Consider the following 15,760-nt stretch of genomic DNA (forward strand, 5'->3'; position numbering starts at 1 on the left):
TGAGCCCCCCGCCCCCCCCCCCCCCCCGGAGCAGGGAGCCCAGGCATGGCCACTTGTCTGGTTGGATCAAAAGCTTCTTGTTGATGGGAAATGCAATCTGTGCAGAGAAAAGGCTAATCCGAGGGCTGCTGAAGGGGTAATGTTAAATAACCTGGATCTGAGTGCCTGTGTTGATGGTCTGCTTTTGTTTTGGAAAGGACCACTTTTCTTGCCAGGTCTCCTTTTACTATAAAGGAAAGGAAAAAGCTAATTTGAGGCTTGCTGAGACTGGCACAGGCTGATGTAAACAGAATTTCTTATTCTAATCGGTTGCATTCATACCCAAAGAGGAATGAGAGGCCATCTGGTTTTGCCCCAAGGGTCTCCTGGCCTAATACCACACACTAGCACATCAGAAAGCCCTCGCTGCGGTGGGATTCTGCGGTGGGATTCGTAAGAGACCGGGCAGAAATGTCATCTCCACCACAGCCCTGCTTTCCTTCTGCAGTTGCCTCTCCTCCTTCCTTGTGGGCTTCTGTCTGTGGGGCTTCTCTTCCTGACACATGCTGGTAACCCTCCTGTCTTGTATCTTTAGTGGGTGAAAGAAGGAAACCCTTTGCTGGTCACAAGACTGCATTCCTCTTTGTAAGCAAGTCTTTTCCTTCTCCTGCACTGCCACTGCTGTGTGGAGCAACAGGGGCTCGCTTCAGCTTCCTTCTGGTGCTGCCGTCTGTGTGAGCTCTCGACCAGCTTTGCAGATGCCATGGGAATAGGGTCCTGCGAGAAGGTTGCTGAGTGGTTTTTTGTGGTTTTTTTTTTTTTTTTTGTTCCTCCTAGGTGTTTCAGTTAAGTTAGCTTCTATTCAGTCTTCCCATTTTGCTGTTGTTTCTAAAGCTCAGGCTGCAGCTTGGTGCTGTACAAAGAGAAGGAGCTTCCCTTTGCTCTGGCTGCTCATCTCTGTTGTGTGTCTCCCCTCTATCCTGAAGCTGTCTTCTGGGGCTGTGCCATGATGCCAGTGGAAATAATTGATCTCAGCTTTAAAACCGGGCTTTTTGAAGGCTTCTTCTGGAAGCCAGTCGTGCCCCTGATTTGTGCTGTGCCGTGGTCCTGTGCAAGAATGGTCAGCACAGGAAAGGGGGATGCCTAGGGCAGGCAAGGCATGTGGTGGGAAGGGTGGTCTAGTCATGCGCACCCACCTGCACCTAGGGACTCCGGCTCTGGCACACCTCGTGGTAACGCTGACGTCCCCAGCCACGCAGGGCTTCCAGCACTAGAAATCGTGACAGCTGTGGTTCCGCTTTGTTCACTAATGCAATGCATGTGCTGAGTCAGTGGCATGAGGGTCATCATCATGTGGCTGCCGAGAGCAAGAAGAGTGCTCTGCCAAGTCAGCTCTACCAGTCCTGTCCCCTTCCCCAGTGGGGCTTTTACTGGGAGTCTGGAGTGATCCAGTCTGAAAGAACCGGTGGCTTTTTGAGTGTGCGTCGCGTTTAGATGCGGTGGTGACTTGTGTGGATTCCTGTTGACAAGAAACTGGAAAGCCGTCCTTTGGTGAGTGTTGTTAGTGGAGATCGGTTAGTGGAGAGGGGCTGGGCACTGCAGGGCTTGTGCTGGCAGTGGGAGGGTACGGCCGAGGCACAAGGCAAGCTCTTGCTGCGGGCACGGTTTGACTTCAGCCACCTGACGTCCCTGCTAGCATTCCGCTGAGACAGCCTGGACCTTGCTGCGGGCTGGGGAAGGCTTGGCTGCCTGCGCCCTGCTGAGCTCCCTTTGAATGGTGCCTGGCACTGGTGTGGGTGCTGGGCAGAGGGTGACTAATGGCACTGTGTGCATTTATGTCACTCAGTTCCTCCTTTGACTCTGGTCGTCACAGATTTATTTTGCACGTACTGCAAAATAGAGCTGCTGCTGGCAGCTCCCGAGTTTATCTGCAGGTGTCCAAAGGGTGCTGATGCTGCTCAGTTCCCATTGGGAAAACTGTTTCAGTAATCTCTGGGGCACAGGAGATGGGGGTGCAGCCTCTGTGCTGCCCCGTGCCAGGGCACGCAGCGCACGTAGGGCACAGCAGGACTCGTGCCTATCACCACACGGGTGTGCAGGGATTGTGGGGAGCCCTCTCTGCTGTCTTCAGTTGAACACGGGGGCTTCTTGGTACTACTGGCTGTGATCAGCTGGCCGGCTGGAGCCCGGGGATCGGTTACTGGAGGTGGGAGCAGTGAGCAGCCCCGAGCTGCGCTTGGTCAGCAGCCTTCCTTCTCCTTTCCCTTTCACGTGAGCAGGGCTGATGCTGTGGGTCACGGCATGCTTGTGATGGCACAGGCCAGAGGAGAGTCAAGCACAGAGCTTGGTCACTTGTTTTTGGGGCAAGAGTTGCAGGCTGCAGTCCTGGTCTGGGACCGGGAAGTCAAATTGTCCTGAGACACTTGAAACACATCACAGACGTTACACAAAAAAAATCCACCTCCTTCAAGCTCACAAAGAGCCAAATTCCTGCCCAAATCACCAACTTGGCTTCAGAGCCAAGGCTTTTTGGTCATACTAGAAGATAGTACAATGTGACTTGCAGAAACATCCCTATATTTGCAGAAAGGGAGACCTCCCAGCCACATTTCATGACCGTGGTGTTGTGTTCCAGCCTGCTTTCAGGGGCATCTGCTGCATCATCTGTTGATGCGGTCAGCTGTGTGCAAGAGAGGGGGAGGAATAGATCTTTTGGGTCTCGTGCTGACTACATGGCTTTTAGGGCACTCCCTGTGCTGTCATGTCTGTTCTAATACTATTTTTATTTATATTTTAGTATTTGTAACCGTGTGACCTGATAGCACTTTTAGGCTATATGGAAATCATGGGGGATTTGAGGATGCCTGGTACTAGCTCCCAGTTCTTTGCTTCAAAGATGGGCATGAAAATTAGGAATACAATTTTTCTTTTTTTTACTCTAAGAAGGAAGTGCATCTGTTGGGTAGCATGGAGATGTGCAGCGAGGATCCCCGGTGACTGACTGATTGTGAGCTGCCATGTATCAAATAAATTCACCTGTTTAGAAGCTGCATTCAGAGGCTGGAAAGCTGTGCTAAAGTACAGCATTGCTTGATTGCAATCTTTCAAATTGTTGTGACTTTTCTGTGTGACGTAGATGCCTCACATCTCAGCTGAGACTGAATGCTTTACACCAGATACAGTGTGCATAAGCAAGGATCTAGGAACTGGAGCCATGATTAAAAAGAAAAAAAGGTGTGTGTGTGGAAATGGAAGTCTGTCTTACCTTGATTTGAAGATATAATAAACATTTGGGATAAAATAACTAACCTTGAAACTGGTGTCGGGGGAAATTCTGCATCCAATTTCTTTTCCCCTTTAAAAGTCTGGCCTGATTCTATTGGTGTCCTTCCAGAGACCGCAGGATTTCCAGGATAACTAAGTTCCAAGTAAGAGTCAGGTTTATTTTCACTGGATGTTAGGACAGGACATGTATTTGAAAATGAATTGCTGTAAACTTCTGGGAAATAATAGTTATGACCAAAGAGTGAGATTGAGGAACAATCTTCCTGTGCTAGGTGGAGTTAAATAAAGTTTCTGAGTTATGACAGCCCTTTATGTAAAGAAGCGTGAGGTCTAATTCCACATCTTTGCCTTTCTCTTGCTACACCTAAGCAAACCTTTTCCTGAGGGTGGGGATGGTGAAGGGAAAGCAAAAAGAAAGCCCTGTAGCTAGGATATAGGACTTGAGTCTAAATGTCCAGGACCAGATAGAGCCCAACATCAAAATTAAAGCAGTTCTTGAGTCGTAGGTTCCATTGCTAGAGAATGACTGTTTCCTTCCAGGATTAGAGGTCAGTATATAGCCTTTATGCTATGGAGAGTTGTGAATGAAGAGAGGAGACCAAACCAGGATTCTGGTCCATGCACCAGATGCGTAAGCCTCCAGAAATAACTCTTCCCTCTGGCTGTGGGGAGTGAGCGGGTGGTCTGGCAGCAGCTGTAGGTTCCCCTTTGAAGTGCTGGAGAGCTGCAGTGTGGTGAAGGCCAGGAGATGGTATGGCTTCCTCCCCCGTGTCTGTCCACGCGGCGTTCCTGGGAGCTTCCTTCCTGAGGGTGCCTCTCTCCAAGGCATTGCTACCTGCGAGAGCAGACCGCCTCGGGAGGCTTGAAAAAGCAAAACCCATCGTGGCTGCTGCTTGTCCCCTCCGCTCTGTGTGGCCAGAAGCTGTGCTGTTTTGGGCACAGCGATGGATTTCTGCTGGCCCTCGCCTTGCTGATGAGCTCATGAACTCATTCTCTTGCCTTGTGTAAGGGCAGCTGGCTGATATCCCTGTCTGAGCTATCTGGAGCTGGGAGGGGAATTGCTGTGGGGCCAGGTGCATGCAGCTTGTACGCATTCCACCCCAGGCTGGTGGCCGCTCACCAGAGACGTGCCTGGCTTTGAAACTCCTCTCCCTGTGCGCTTTGTTACAAGGGATGCTGCTGTGCTCTGTGCAAGGAGGCTTTCTTAGGGCTCAGCTGCTGCAAGTGCTGGATTTGGTGCTCGGATGGGAAAGGGTGCAGCTCCTGCCCAAAAATCAGCTTAGCATGGTCTCTATGAGCCTTGGATTTTGGCGTTTGTTTTTTTTCTTCCCCATGGTTTGTCATAGCCTTATGTGCCATAGGAAAGTGCTTGTCAAGGAAAGTGAGTGAAAGACAAGCTGAGGATAAACTTAGTGATGTGACCATTCCCTGGCTACCTTCATGTAATTTGGGCAATGGAAGCTGGCACTGAAAAAAAAACAAAAAACAAACCCAACAAACCAGCACCTTGCAGTGTTGGAGGTGTTGATCCCGGCCACCTATTGCCTGTGTTTGGGCACTGCTGCCTCCATCTCTTTGCAGAAGAGTTGGGGCTGTGCTGTGCGTGAGGGGAAGCATTGCGCAGCAGCCCTCGGGTTCTTTGCCCTGCCACGTAACGAGCAATTCAAATGATGAGCAAGACTACGAGAACCAAAACTGCGTGAGGGAATGGGTTGCCTGGCAGTTTCTGACTGGGATCTTCCTACAGATGAGGTGCATTGGCTGTGAGGGGAAGAGCTTGCAATTAAAACTTCTGGGGTTTCATCAGGAATGAAGACAATAAACCAGCAGCATTTTTCCTCCCACCAGTGCCTGCCCTTGGGCTCAGCTGCCAGACCACCTCCTCGGTGATTTACTGGAACCCAGTAAGGAGGAGGAGAGAGCCCCTGCCAGCAGCTTTGCCTTGTTGGCAAATAAGCTCCAGTTGTGGAAGCTTTAACTAACAGTTTAGTCTACAGTTAGACAGAAATAACACCCAGCTCTTGCTTGGCTCTGAGATCTAGTGATGGAAAGCCTGTCTGCAAGGAGTGAGGACAGGGTGACCTGCCTGATGGAAAGGAATGGGCAGGTTGCTTGCCTGCAGTCACACCACTCATGTTTTTCTTCCAGCTCCTCACTTAGTGTCATCTCGGGGAACCTTGTGGGAAGCTTTGCAGTACAGTCACTTGCCAAGTTCTCCACCGAATTAAACTTTTTGTGGGGTTGAGAACCTGCTGGGTTGCAAAAGTACCCAGGAGCTCACCCATGATTGCTGCCAGGTGGCTGTGGACTTCTCCCTATGCTCTGCAGGGCTGCCTTTTGTAGCTGGTGGTCTCTGGCAGAGTACTTCATGTTCTCCCAAGCTGTGCTTTTCCTTTGTAGGGGTAACGACAAGGAGTTCTTTGCTGAAGACCATACCTGGTCACCCTTGTTAGTGCTCCCTGACCATCACCTCCCCTTTTCTTCCCAGCTCCTGAATGTGTTAGCATAACCTTAAACTTTAGTCAGTTTTATTTCTCAGCCCAGGTGCAGCCTGGAGTTTGCAGCTTCTCTTCCAGCCCCCTGGAAAGCTGTCTGGGGGCTTTTCTCTGGCAGGCACAGGTTTGCTGAACAGATTAACTCTCCCCTCACAGCTCAGCCATGGGACATGTCCTTTCTCTCCGGTGGCACCCTCACGGCTCTGAGTCACTTTTCTGTGTGCAAGTTCAAATGTTCCTGGCCTCTTGGTTTGGCAGGATGCCCAAGTACAAGAAGAGAGTCACTTTGCCCTTACAAATCAAGTTTTCAGTTAATTATCTGTTTACTTGGATGGAGCGTGTCCTTGTGTGTTGGGAAGATAATCTTGTGATGTGGACTAGGGTCAGAGGAGTTCGGAGCTTTGGCAGAGCAGCAGGAGGGAGGGAGTGATGGGTGGCTCCCCAGGGGAAGGACAGGGGACGTACGGCTAGTCGGGTGCTTGAAGACTGGGTGCTCATCCTTGAGCTACCGTGGACTGTGGGTATGGCCGTGGGCAAGTCACAAGTCACTTAAACTCTGCCTTGGCAAGTGGAAAGGAGTAATTCAAGAAGGTGGAAGTTAAACCAGGGAGGATAGCGGAGGGGACTGGGAAGCTAGAGGCCTGAAAAGGGGTGAATAGTAAATCCAATCTGCACGTGGAGGTGGGCAGTAAATCAGAGCATTCAGCATTTGTGTTGTAACGACCTGAGGGATGCTCACGGAAGTACCATGCCACAGTCCTGCCCTGTGGTTTATAAGCACAGCAGTAGGTCTGGGGCATTGTATCATCCTGTGGAAAGGAGGGAGAAAGCCCCAGATGTGTGGGGTGATTGAGAGAGTGAGGTCTTTCCCCACTAATGGCTGTGTGGTGAGTAAGGGCTTTAGTAAAGGCTGGCCATGAGTCCCTGGTGAATTTCTCTGGGCTGTTAGTAGGAGCCAGGTTGGGCTCCCTGGCTGGAACGTGGGGCTGCTCCAATAGTGCTGGCAGAGGGAGAGCAGAAATCACCGCTGATGATGGATCAGCGTGGATGCAATGGGAATGGAAAAGCTTGGTGGGCCAGTGAGATACCTCAGGATGCAAAAGGATCTCACATTATTGTGATGCAAAGCCTCTGTTTCCAAAGAGTTGTTGGGCTGCCTTGTGCTTGTAAGACTAAATGCATAGTGAAAAAGCATAGTCTGGACGGCTCTTAATGCTCTTTGGTCTTCTGTGGCACTGTGTGACTGCTGGTGTTCATTTTTCTTTGCTTACAGTGCCTCTGACCATCATGGGGGGTGCTGGCATGGAACAAAACATCTCCCCTGCCAACAGCCCTGCGCAGCAAGACTCGCTCTTCAGCATGATGGACGTGTTTCTCATCTCGCTCATCACCGGGCTTTTTACGTACTGGTTCTTCTTCCGCAAGAAAAAAGAGGAAGTCCCAGACCTCCCCAAAATGCAATCAGTGTAAGTAACAACTCTCAGGCAGCACGGGGTGAGTGTAGCTTTGTGTCTTGCTTACGGTAGGTCCTTGGAGGTTTTGCAGGAGGCTCAGTCGGATTGTAGGAGGTCTGCAGGCGAGGGGACTTGGTCCCAAAGTGCATTTCCCTCCCCTCACGTTTCTCGTGAGCTGTGTGTTCACTTCACAATGCAGAAATCCCCATGGAAGATCCAGGCTGCAGTTCTGCCTTATCCCACGGTGTGGCCCAAATCAGCAATTTGGAGTTTCCCAAGCGAGGCAGAAAAGCCTCTGGCTGTACTTCAAAACTCTTAAGGATTGCTTTGGCTGTTCTATGTGTTTTCTGATAAAAGTCATATTTAGATAAATCTGAGGAAAGGTGGACTTGCTTCTAAGCAGATTTCTTATCACAAATCTTACCTACTTTTAGCTATGAAGAAAAGAAATAGTTTTGGGGAGCTGGGAGGTAGTTCCTGGGCATGAGCTGCGTGGCAGCTCTTGTGAGACTTGCTTGGCTTTGATGCCAGGTTACTGCAGCAGCAGCAGACTAGGTTTGGAGAGGGAGAAGTCCTTCTTCCACCCTGTCTTCTGCAGAGGGTTTAGGGCCAGGAGCGAGCCCTGTTGGTGGAGATCTGTGTGCATTTAGTTCCTTATCTCTGTCACATACCAAACTTAACGTCAGTTTTCTGCTGGACTTTTTAGCTCATTCTTTGTTTCCTCTGGGGCATTGGTAAGAACACTAAACAGAGGTCTGAAACCCACTGCAGCAGAGAACTGGTGGGAATTGGTGTTGTGCAGCACCTTTCCCTTCAGTCTCCTGGGATCTGATCCCTGTGTGGGTACGGTTTGCCCTTGGGAGAAAGCCAGCCTTAGCCCAGCTCTGTGTTTTCCGTTCCTTTGCAGAAGGTAACCACACAACAAAGGTCAGCCCTCTGGGATTTAATGCTGGCTGCAAATTCACTGTAGAGCCCCCCAGTCCTGAGCGGATGGTTCTTGAGGCCATGCCATGAGGATGGGGAAAGCAATGTCTGGCTGCTTGCGGTAGGTTCCAGATTTAATGCATACAGTTGCACCAGCACGGTGTCCTGTGAGGTGGGTCTCTCCCTGTGGCACTTAGTGGGTGCTGCTCTGGCAGGAGATACGTCTCAGTCCTTCATTTCAAGTGTTACAGCCCATTGTGGAAAGAAGCTGTGGCAGGACCTGTCTGTAGGCTGCTCAGATGAGGATGTTTGGTGATAAGCCAAGGCATATCAGCAGGGAATTGATGCTTCTGTTACCCTGTGTGTGAAAGCTAAATCAAACGCAGCAAGCCATTGTAGGTCTGTTATTTCTACCTTTGTGGGTAACGCTGCTTCCAGTTTTCAGGGCTTGTCATCCAGTGTTTGTGGTGTAATTCAGGTCATAACTGAAAAGGAGCAGGTTCAGCCTCATCATTGCTGCTTTGGTCAGATCATGACCCTCTCCTCTGGTGGCAGAACCCTCTGCTTGAAGGCAAGCCTGGGATGCCAGGTCTGTTGTGAAATCCCTGGGTAATGGGAGGAGTAGCACACAGCTGAGAGCAAACTCGCAGGCAGGCTGCATGCACTGGTGTTGCGGGAGGGTGGAAAGTACGTTTCCTGGCTGGGAGAGTTTCAAAAGGAAGAAGTGTCCCTGGCTGTGGTACCTTGTGCAGACGGGTGCACATGTGGCTGGTACAGCCTGGCTTTCTGTGCCTCCTTGGCTTTACCTTGGGAATTTTTTTTATTGGATCAGTCGGATACTTTCCCCCTTGTGCCTGCAGGATGTTGTGCATATCAGTGCCTGCAGTTGCGTTTGGAAATCGTAACGAGAACGGCTGCGCTGCGCTGAGAGCTAAGCCAGCTGGAGAAATGGCACTATCAATCTGAAATTAGATCCCAACATGGCACAGACTGACTCGGAGAGCTCCCGTGCTCGCTGTCCTTGTGACTGTTTCCACCCATCACGTGCAGCTCTTCCAGAGGCTGTCGTGACCTTGCGGAGAAGCCGCGCTGCGGAGAAGCTTTCAGACTCCCCCCGGGTGTGTGTTCCCACCGTGTCCTGCTGCAGGACCTCAGCATGTGCGCTTCCCTCTGAGCGTGGCTGGAGGTTTTGGCTTTGAGCTGACTCACAGACATTCTGCCTGTGGGGTCTGTGCTGCCTTCTCCACCTGCGTGGGAGACTGCTGGCGAGGAGCACTGTGCAACTGCTCCCTGCCAGAGCTGTGGTAGAGCAGCACCTCCTGTCACTGATAACCAGGGCAGAGGGACAAGGTTGCTCCAGACCTTGTCTGACACAACTGCATTTTGGAAAAGTGACAGCCAGGCAGGTGAAGAGTGAGAATTTTTCCCCATACGTTTAGCCTGACCCTGTTGCAGCCCTGCTGTGGTCGTTGTGGCAAGCTGGTCTTGCCACAAAATTCAGGTGCCGTACCGGAAAAGATTTCCTGTATCCTTCCCAAGATGTAGCTGTTACCAACACTTAACAACATCAGATGTTTTTCTTCTGTAGCCAGTGAGATTTTCAGTTTTCAAAGTCAGCAATGAATTCTAAGGATGTCCAGGAGCTGAGATCTGCACCCGGCGTTGTGGATGTGTGGTGCGGTGTGGATGCAGTGTGGACCCATAAGCCAAGGCTGTGGTTGGTGGCACATCCATCCTCCGGGACAGAGACGGCAACTTCCTGCAGCTTTTGTTGTTTTCTGGGATACTTGGCACCAGGAGGGAAATGGGTGGGGAAAACAAGCTTGTTCAGCCTCGGATTTCCTTTCCCTCCTGTCATCCTTGAGTCTGGGGTGGAATTTCCTTTGTGATAAACAAGCAAATCTGTAAGATACAGGATCGTGCTGTCAGCCACTGCCTGTGGCTAGCTGGATATAGCAAGGTGGCCCGTGGGCAAGCCTGTCTGCAGGCAGGGAAGCTGTCCCAGACCCATAAAGGCAGAGAGCCCTCGGCAGGGCTGTCTGCAGCTGAAGTGGAGAGCCTTGACCTTCAGAGGCATCACTTTTTTTCTTCAGTATGCTCTTCGCAGCTCTGCCTTGACTTGCCAAACTGTCCTGAACTGCTTTATCGGATGGTGTTGGGTGATGATTTCTGTTGTGTCACTTTGGCTCCCAACTTCAGCCTTGGAAGACTGGAGGAGGGAAATGCTGAACAGCAATTCAGACATCACGATGGCTGCTGCTTTAATGGGTTTGCTTGCAACGTGGCAGAGTGCAAGCAGCGTCGCTGACCTGAATGCAGCGTCCAGCACCTTGGTGACCCTCCTGGGGTTTTTGGGAGCTGCTGCTGAGCAGCACGTCTTGATCAAACCACATCGGCACAGCAGGGTCTGCAAAGGAAATGCTGCTGCTGCAGCTGCCCGTGGTTGTGGAAGAACAGTTGCATGGTCCAGGTACCTTGTTCTGGATGGCACCTGGGCTGGGTTCACCCTACGTGGCTCCACCAGTCTGCATGGCTCGGGAAACGTCACGATCTTGCCCTGACGATGCATCTCTGGGTTCAGACATGGTTCAGGCGCTTGCTGACCCCTCACCCTTACAGCCAAGTGGAGCTGGTTTCCTGCCTGAAGCCCCCAGAGAAGGAGCAGAGTCCAGCACATGCAGAGGTTGCCCACGTACAAGATGTCCTGTACCTGTGTTGTGTAACACATGCGTGCGTGGGGCAGGCCAGGATACCGCCGACTGAGGGTCGCCTGCATTTTGACCATTTTTAGACTTAATTGAAACCACCAGACCAGCCTTCCCGCAGCCTGCCCTGCAGATGTCATTAGGGAGAATGGCTCTCGATTGCCATGCAGCCGTGGCCACCACGCTTCCTCGCAGGGGTGTTGCTGGGGAAGGCACTAATTTATTTTTATTCTTCACCTGTACCTCCTCTGCCTGTTGCTCAATCACAGATTTCTTTCCTTTCTCATGTACCCGCTCCAGAGTTGTGCAGAATGTTGCCCCGGGGAGATGCAGGCGAGACGGCAATTGGTATGCTGGGTGTCACCCCCTCCCTTGTCCCCCCGTCTTTAACATTGTCTGGGGCAGAAATTGGCTTATCTCTGTTCTTCAGCTATAGAGAAATCCGTTCCCTGGTGCTTGTAGGGCTTCCTGTGGCAGGAATTGCTCCAGCTCCTTAGGCTGATTAGCTCTTTGCTGCCTGCGTGTGTGTTAGAGACAGAGAGACCATCTCTAATTTAATTTAATAGGATCCTGAAGAGAACAAACTCCTTTGAGCTGCCTGCGTAATGGCACTGCCATAGTTACCCGTAGCGTTGCTCACGCAGTGTCTGGAATCATTTCATTCAGCTACAGCATTGACTGTTGTGTTTTTTTGTTTTGTTTTTGTTTTTTAAAAAAGAATATATATAAAAGCAGCTGTGATATAAACAGTTTCCAAGGTAACAAGGCTGGGGGAGGGTTTTGTGTCCCATCACGGATGGGAGAGGGACGTGTGCTGCGGAGGATCCTGGGAGGTTTCATTCTCCACTCCTAATTCCTTTCTGCCACTGCTGCCAGATGTTGCAGTTTCTCAGGACTGTGCGGATCCACTTGGTAACTTCCAAAGCCCCGCCACCAGGATCCGAGCGAACAGGACCATTCCTGCTATGACCTGCGCCGGGACCTTTTGTGCTGGCTCCCTTCTCTTTAACAAAAGGCTGACGCTTGGCTTTAATGCCCAGGAGGAGCAGAATGGAAAGGGCAGTGTGTGTGTTGCTCCAGAGCTAAGTTAGATCCGTCCCCCCCACACCTCCCCTCGCCGACAGACACGGCTGCCCTGCAATTCTTTGTCTGCCTCTTCCCTGCCCCGGCCATGGGCTGCGTGTACTCAGCCCCCGCAGAAGAGGCGGCTGCGGCGAGGTGAGTTAATCTGCCCGGTGGGCAGGTGGGGTTGCTCTGACTCAGAGGGGCTCTCCTGCTGCCCCAAAGCTGGGTGAAATGGGGCGCCTCTCCCTTCTGGGGCAGGAGGAGAAGGAAAGGGAGATGCTCTCCTTGGAGGCAGGCTGCTCCAGAGGAGATCCTGCCGGCGGCGCTCGGTTTCTCTGCAGCCTCCAGGCTGCGTTCTCAGTCCTGGATGTACCTGTACTTTTGGAAGGAAAGCCACGGGCATGGGAGCTTTCTGAAGGAGAGGTGTTCAGCTGAGATGGGGACTTTGACATTGTTGCTGAGCTGTTGGGAAATCCCTTCCCTCTCCTTTCTCCTGAAGTCAAAGTGACAGAGAGCCCTGGGAGTTGCTTGGGCTGCAGGCTCTTACCAAGGGTGGGCAAACTGTATGAGCTAAAGACTTACTCCAACAAGGGAGCTAATCCCCTTTCCTCCAGCCATCGCTTCTTCTAACTCTCTTAGTCGCTACCCTGAGCTATTGAAGGTGTAAGAGCAGTCGTTGCTGAAAACGCACTTTCTTTTCTGAGTTTTTTTGGTGGAGCAGTGAAAATGAGTGTCGTTTCTGTCTTTGACATCTGTGCATTTTTGCGGCTTGGATTCTCAAGCCACCCTGATGAAGCAATTTCGGGGAGTTGTGTAGCCTTTTTTCAAAAGCCAGACTCATTATTTCTTCTGTGTCTGAGCCACAGACTGTTCTCTGCCACAACACTTCAGTGCAGGGTTGCCTCCTTTGAAAATGGATGAGCTCCATGTGCTGCACCCTTTTCTCTTCCAAAGGGAGCTTGCTGAAAGGATCTAAATTTTTTTTCTTCCTCCTTTTAAAAGAAGCGTTTTGTTTAGCGCTTGACCCAACAGTTATTTTAATTGGATCTCATTTACAGAGGGCAGTAAACCAAAGAGGTTCACCAGGGAGCCAAAAGCGAAGTGAGAGCTGAGCCTTGTGAGCAGGCTGGGGGGGCAGCTCTCCTGAGCCCCTGTCCTGGCAGTAGCGTGGGCAAGCCTGGGGCGGCTCTCTTAAGATGCTTGCGATATCCCTGGTCCCAACAGGGGACAAATGACAACATGGGGAGACTGTTAGCTGCTGAGAGAGCAAGGTCAGGGGTGTGAAGCAAGTCTCTCCTGGGAGCACAGCTGCCTTGGGTAGGGTTTGCTCATCTTCCCTGCGTGCTGTATGAAACTGTTGGTGCTTGGAGCTGTCAGGCACCGTTACGGAGCATCTTGATACTTTTGGGTAGAAAGGCGTGCTTAAAAACATGCTTTACGGCATGTCCCCCACCCTGCTCTCCGTGTGTGCTCTGCAAAGGCTCCAGCACATCCACAGAGATCCCTCCCTCTGGGCTGCAGAGTTTAGGAAACTGTTAGTGAGCTCTGCACATTCTCATGTGGGCTGGAGCCAAAACCATTTTTTTTTTTTTTTTTTTTTTGTTGCCTGGAGGCTTCTGTCTTCCCACAGGAGACCCAGCCTTGCATTCTTCCATTGTGAAAGAGAAATGGGAACGGGTCCCACGTCCCTCCTCCCTGCTACCAAAGCCCCAGTGGGGAAGACAGCGAGTGAGCTCCTGGCACTTGTCCTCCTGCCTTCAGAAGCCCCAGCACCTAATCTGACTGTAGCTAGAGCCGCCTCTGCTTGTGAGGCTCCCAGGGTCCCCAGGGCTGGGTGGCTTTCACGCAGTGACACCAAAAGCCTTAGGTGTGCTTAGGATAGCAGAGCTCTTCTGGCTGTTATCCTATATAGCTATAGCGTGCATCTCCGCCTTGATGTTCTGACGCTGCTGTGGTTTGCTGCTCTTCTGAGCTAGAGAAATCCTCCGTGCAATAATGCAAGCGCTTTTTGTGCTGGAGATGGAAACCCTGGTGTGGGAAGGAGCCCGGTGGGAGCTCGGCAGGCAGCGGTTGTCTCGCTGGAGGCTCTGTGGGTCTGATCAGCTGCGTCTGTCTGCTCTGCAGGGCTCTCTAGCTCTGGGACTTGTGTCTAGCACGCTGTTTTGAGGTCAAAAGAGCTGGTTTTTAGCCCCATCTGATTTCAGGCTTGGGGAATCTGCCCTGGGGAATCTGATCCTCTGCCTGTCCGCTGTGGTGGGGGAAGCAGGGAGCTCTTAGTTCCCTTCTCTCCCACCCTGCTTGGCCCCTGCCATTTATCCTGAGACCTGCTCTTGGATCGTAGCTCTGTGAGATCCTTGTAACGTGCTCAGCTGTGAAACCTCTCAGAGCAGTTGATAAAGGTTTCCTGACACCTGGGGCTGAGTGCCTGGGCTTTGCCTGGGGGAGGATTTACTGAGGGAGGTAGATCTTTTTCCCTCTGCTCTGTGGTGGTGTGCAGAGAAGCCCTGCAGCTGAGCGACCGGCATCCCTGGCACAGGGTCGATAAGGGTGGTCGATGGGCACTCTCACCGCTTTGGGCAGCCTCCCTGAGATCTGGGAGCCACTTTCCCCCCCCCACTTGCTTATTCCTGACCTTAAAGAACGAACGTGCTCATCTGAAAGGAGGTTCCTCCTGTCTTTCAGAGCAGCTCCAGTGAGAGACAGCAGCTTCATTGAGAAGATGAAGAAGACGGTAAGCTCCTCGCTTTGGCTGTGCGGGGTGCTGGGAAGGTGGGGGAGCTCCCGTCCTTCCCAGTTTCCTCTGGTGACTGTCTAGCTGTCAGCAGGGGGGACTGGTTTGGATACAGACACGTCTGCTGCGAAGAGCATCAAGAGGAAGGCTGCGTGGGCAGGCAGGAATAGCTCTTTCAGTCTATGCCTCAGAGTTGTTCTTAAGAGAAAAAATTGAAGTGAAAATTTGTGCAAAAAGAAAAAAATAATATGAGATCAAAGTCAGGGGGGGAAATGGCAGAGGCTTTAAAGTCATTGGCTGGCAGTTGTTTATCTGCGTGGTTGATTCCCAAACTGACTCGCTCTGAAGTGGGAATTGTCGTACGCAGAACTAGCAGCTTTTGACTCTGCTGGACTGAACTCAAGAGGAAGCAGAGGAAGAAGCAAGGGCTGGCTATATTTTCTGGTTTACTTCAAAGTAGCTGGCTGGTGGCGGAGTGGGAGCTGCAGTGCTTAGGCACTTTCCCAAAGCTTAGGCAAGTTTGCTTTCTCATCCAGGGAGTTCCCTGTTCCCAGGAGTCACAATGCAGCCTTAAGGTTGAGAATAAATCTTGAGGCTTTATTCCTTGCTTTGGGTTTTTGTCTGACCTGAGTCACCCCTCTTGAGACTGACAAGAGTCATGTTCTTATTAACAGCTTAGCCTCGAGTTTTCTGCCACGCATCCAGCGTGGAGCCCCGTACAAGTGCAGACTCCTAGTTGCCTTTAGGTTGCAGGCCAGGGCTCCTGATCCGAGGCGTTTCCTTTGTCTCTGACAAGATGTGCTTTGTCTGTGCGTTTACCAAAGAAGTAATCACCATTTAACAGGGATTTCTCTTTCTCCCCAGGGGCGAAACATAGTGGTTTTCTACGGTTCCCAGACAGGTACAGCAGAGGAGTTTGCCAATCGTCTCGCCAAAGATGCTCATCGCTATGGCCTCAGGGGCATGGCAGCGGATCCAGAGGAGTATGACTTGGTAATTTATCCATGAACGGCTGCAGGATAGATAACATCCTTTTAACGTCCCCTAAAAAAACCCAGAAAGAAAGATGCTGGAGAAGGAACAGTTGCCCTTTTAGTAGCGTCAGTTAGTGGAGAAAAGATC

General features: G+C 51.4%; 1 protein-coding gene across 5 annotated transcripts in view; it reads left to right on the plus strand.

Moving 5' to 3' along the window:
- LOC119142258 (NADPH--cytochrome P450 reductase) overlaps positions 1-15,760 on the plus strand; it is a 31,272-nt gene that overhangs the window by 6,047 nt on the left and 9,465 nt on the right. For 4 of the 5 annotated variants that reach the window (XM_037375010.1, XM_037375006.1, XM_037375008.1 and 1 more), the window contains 3 exons: positions 7,033-7,225; positions 14,590-14,638; positions 15,503-15,631. In XM_037375010.1, the coding sequence (XP_037230907.1) occupies positions 7,047-7,225; positions 14,590-14,638; positions 15,503-15,631 (357 nt within the window). In that variant the 5' untranslated portion in view covers positions 7,033-7,046. Of the gene's footprint in view, positions 1-1,392; positions 1,531-7,032; positions 7,226-14,589; positions 14,639-15,502; positions 15,632-15,760 lie in introns of those variants that run through there. The other variant, XM_037375009.1, reaches the window with a different exon arrangement.

This window comes from Falco rusticolus, chromosome 1 (genome assembly GCF_015220075.1).
Source record: "Falco rusticolus isolate bFalRus1 chromosome 1, bFalRus1.pri, whole genome shotgun sequence".
NCBI lineage: Eukaryota > Metazoa > Chordata > Aves > Falconiformes > Falconidae > Falco > Falco rusticolus.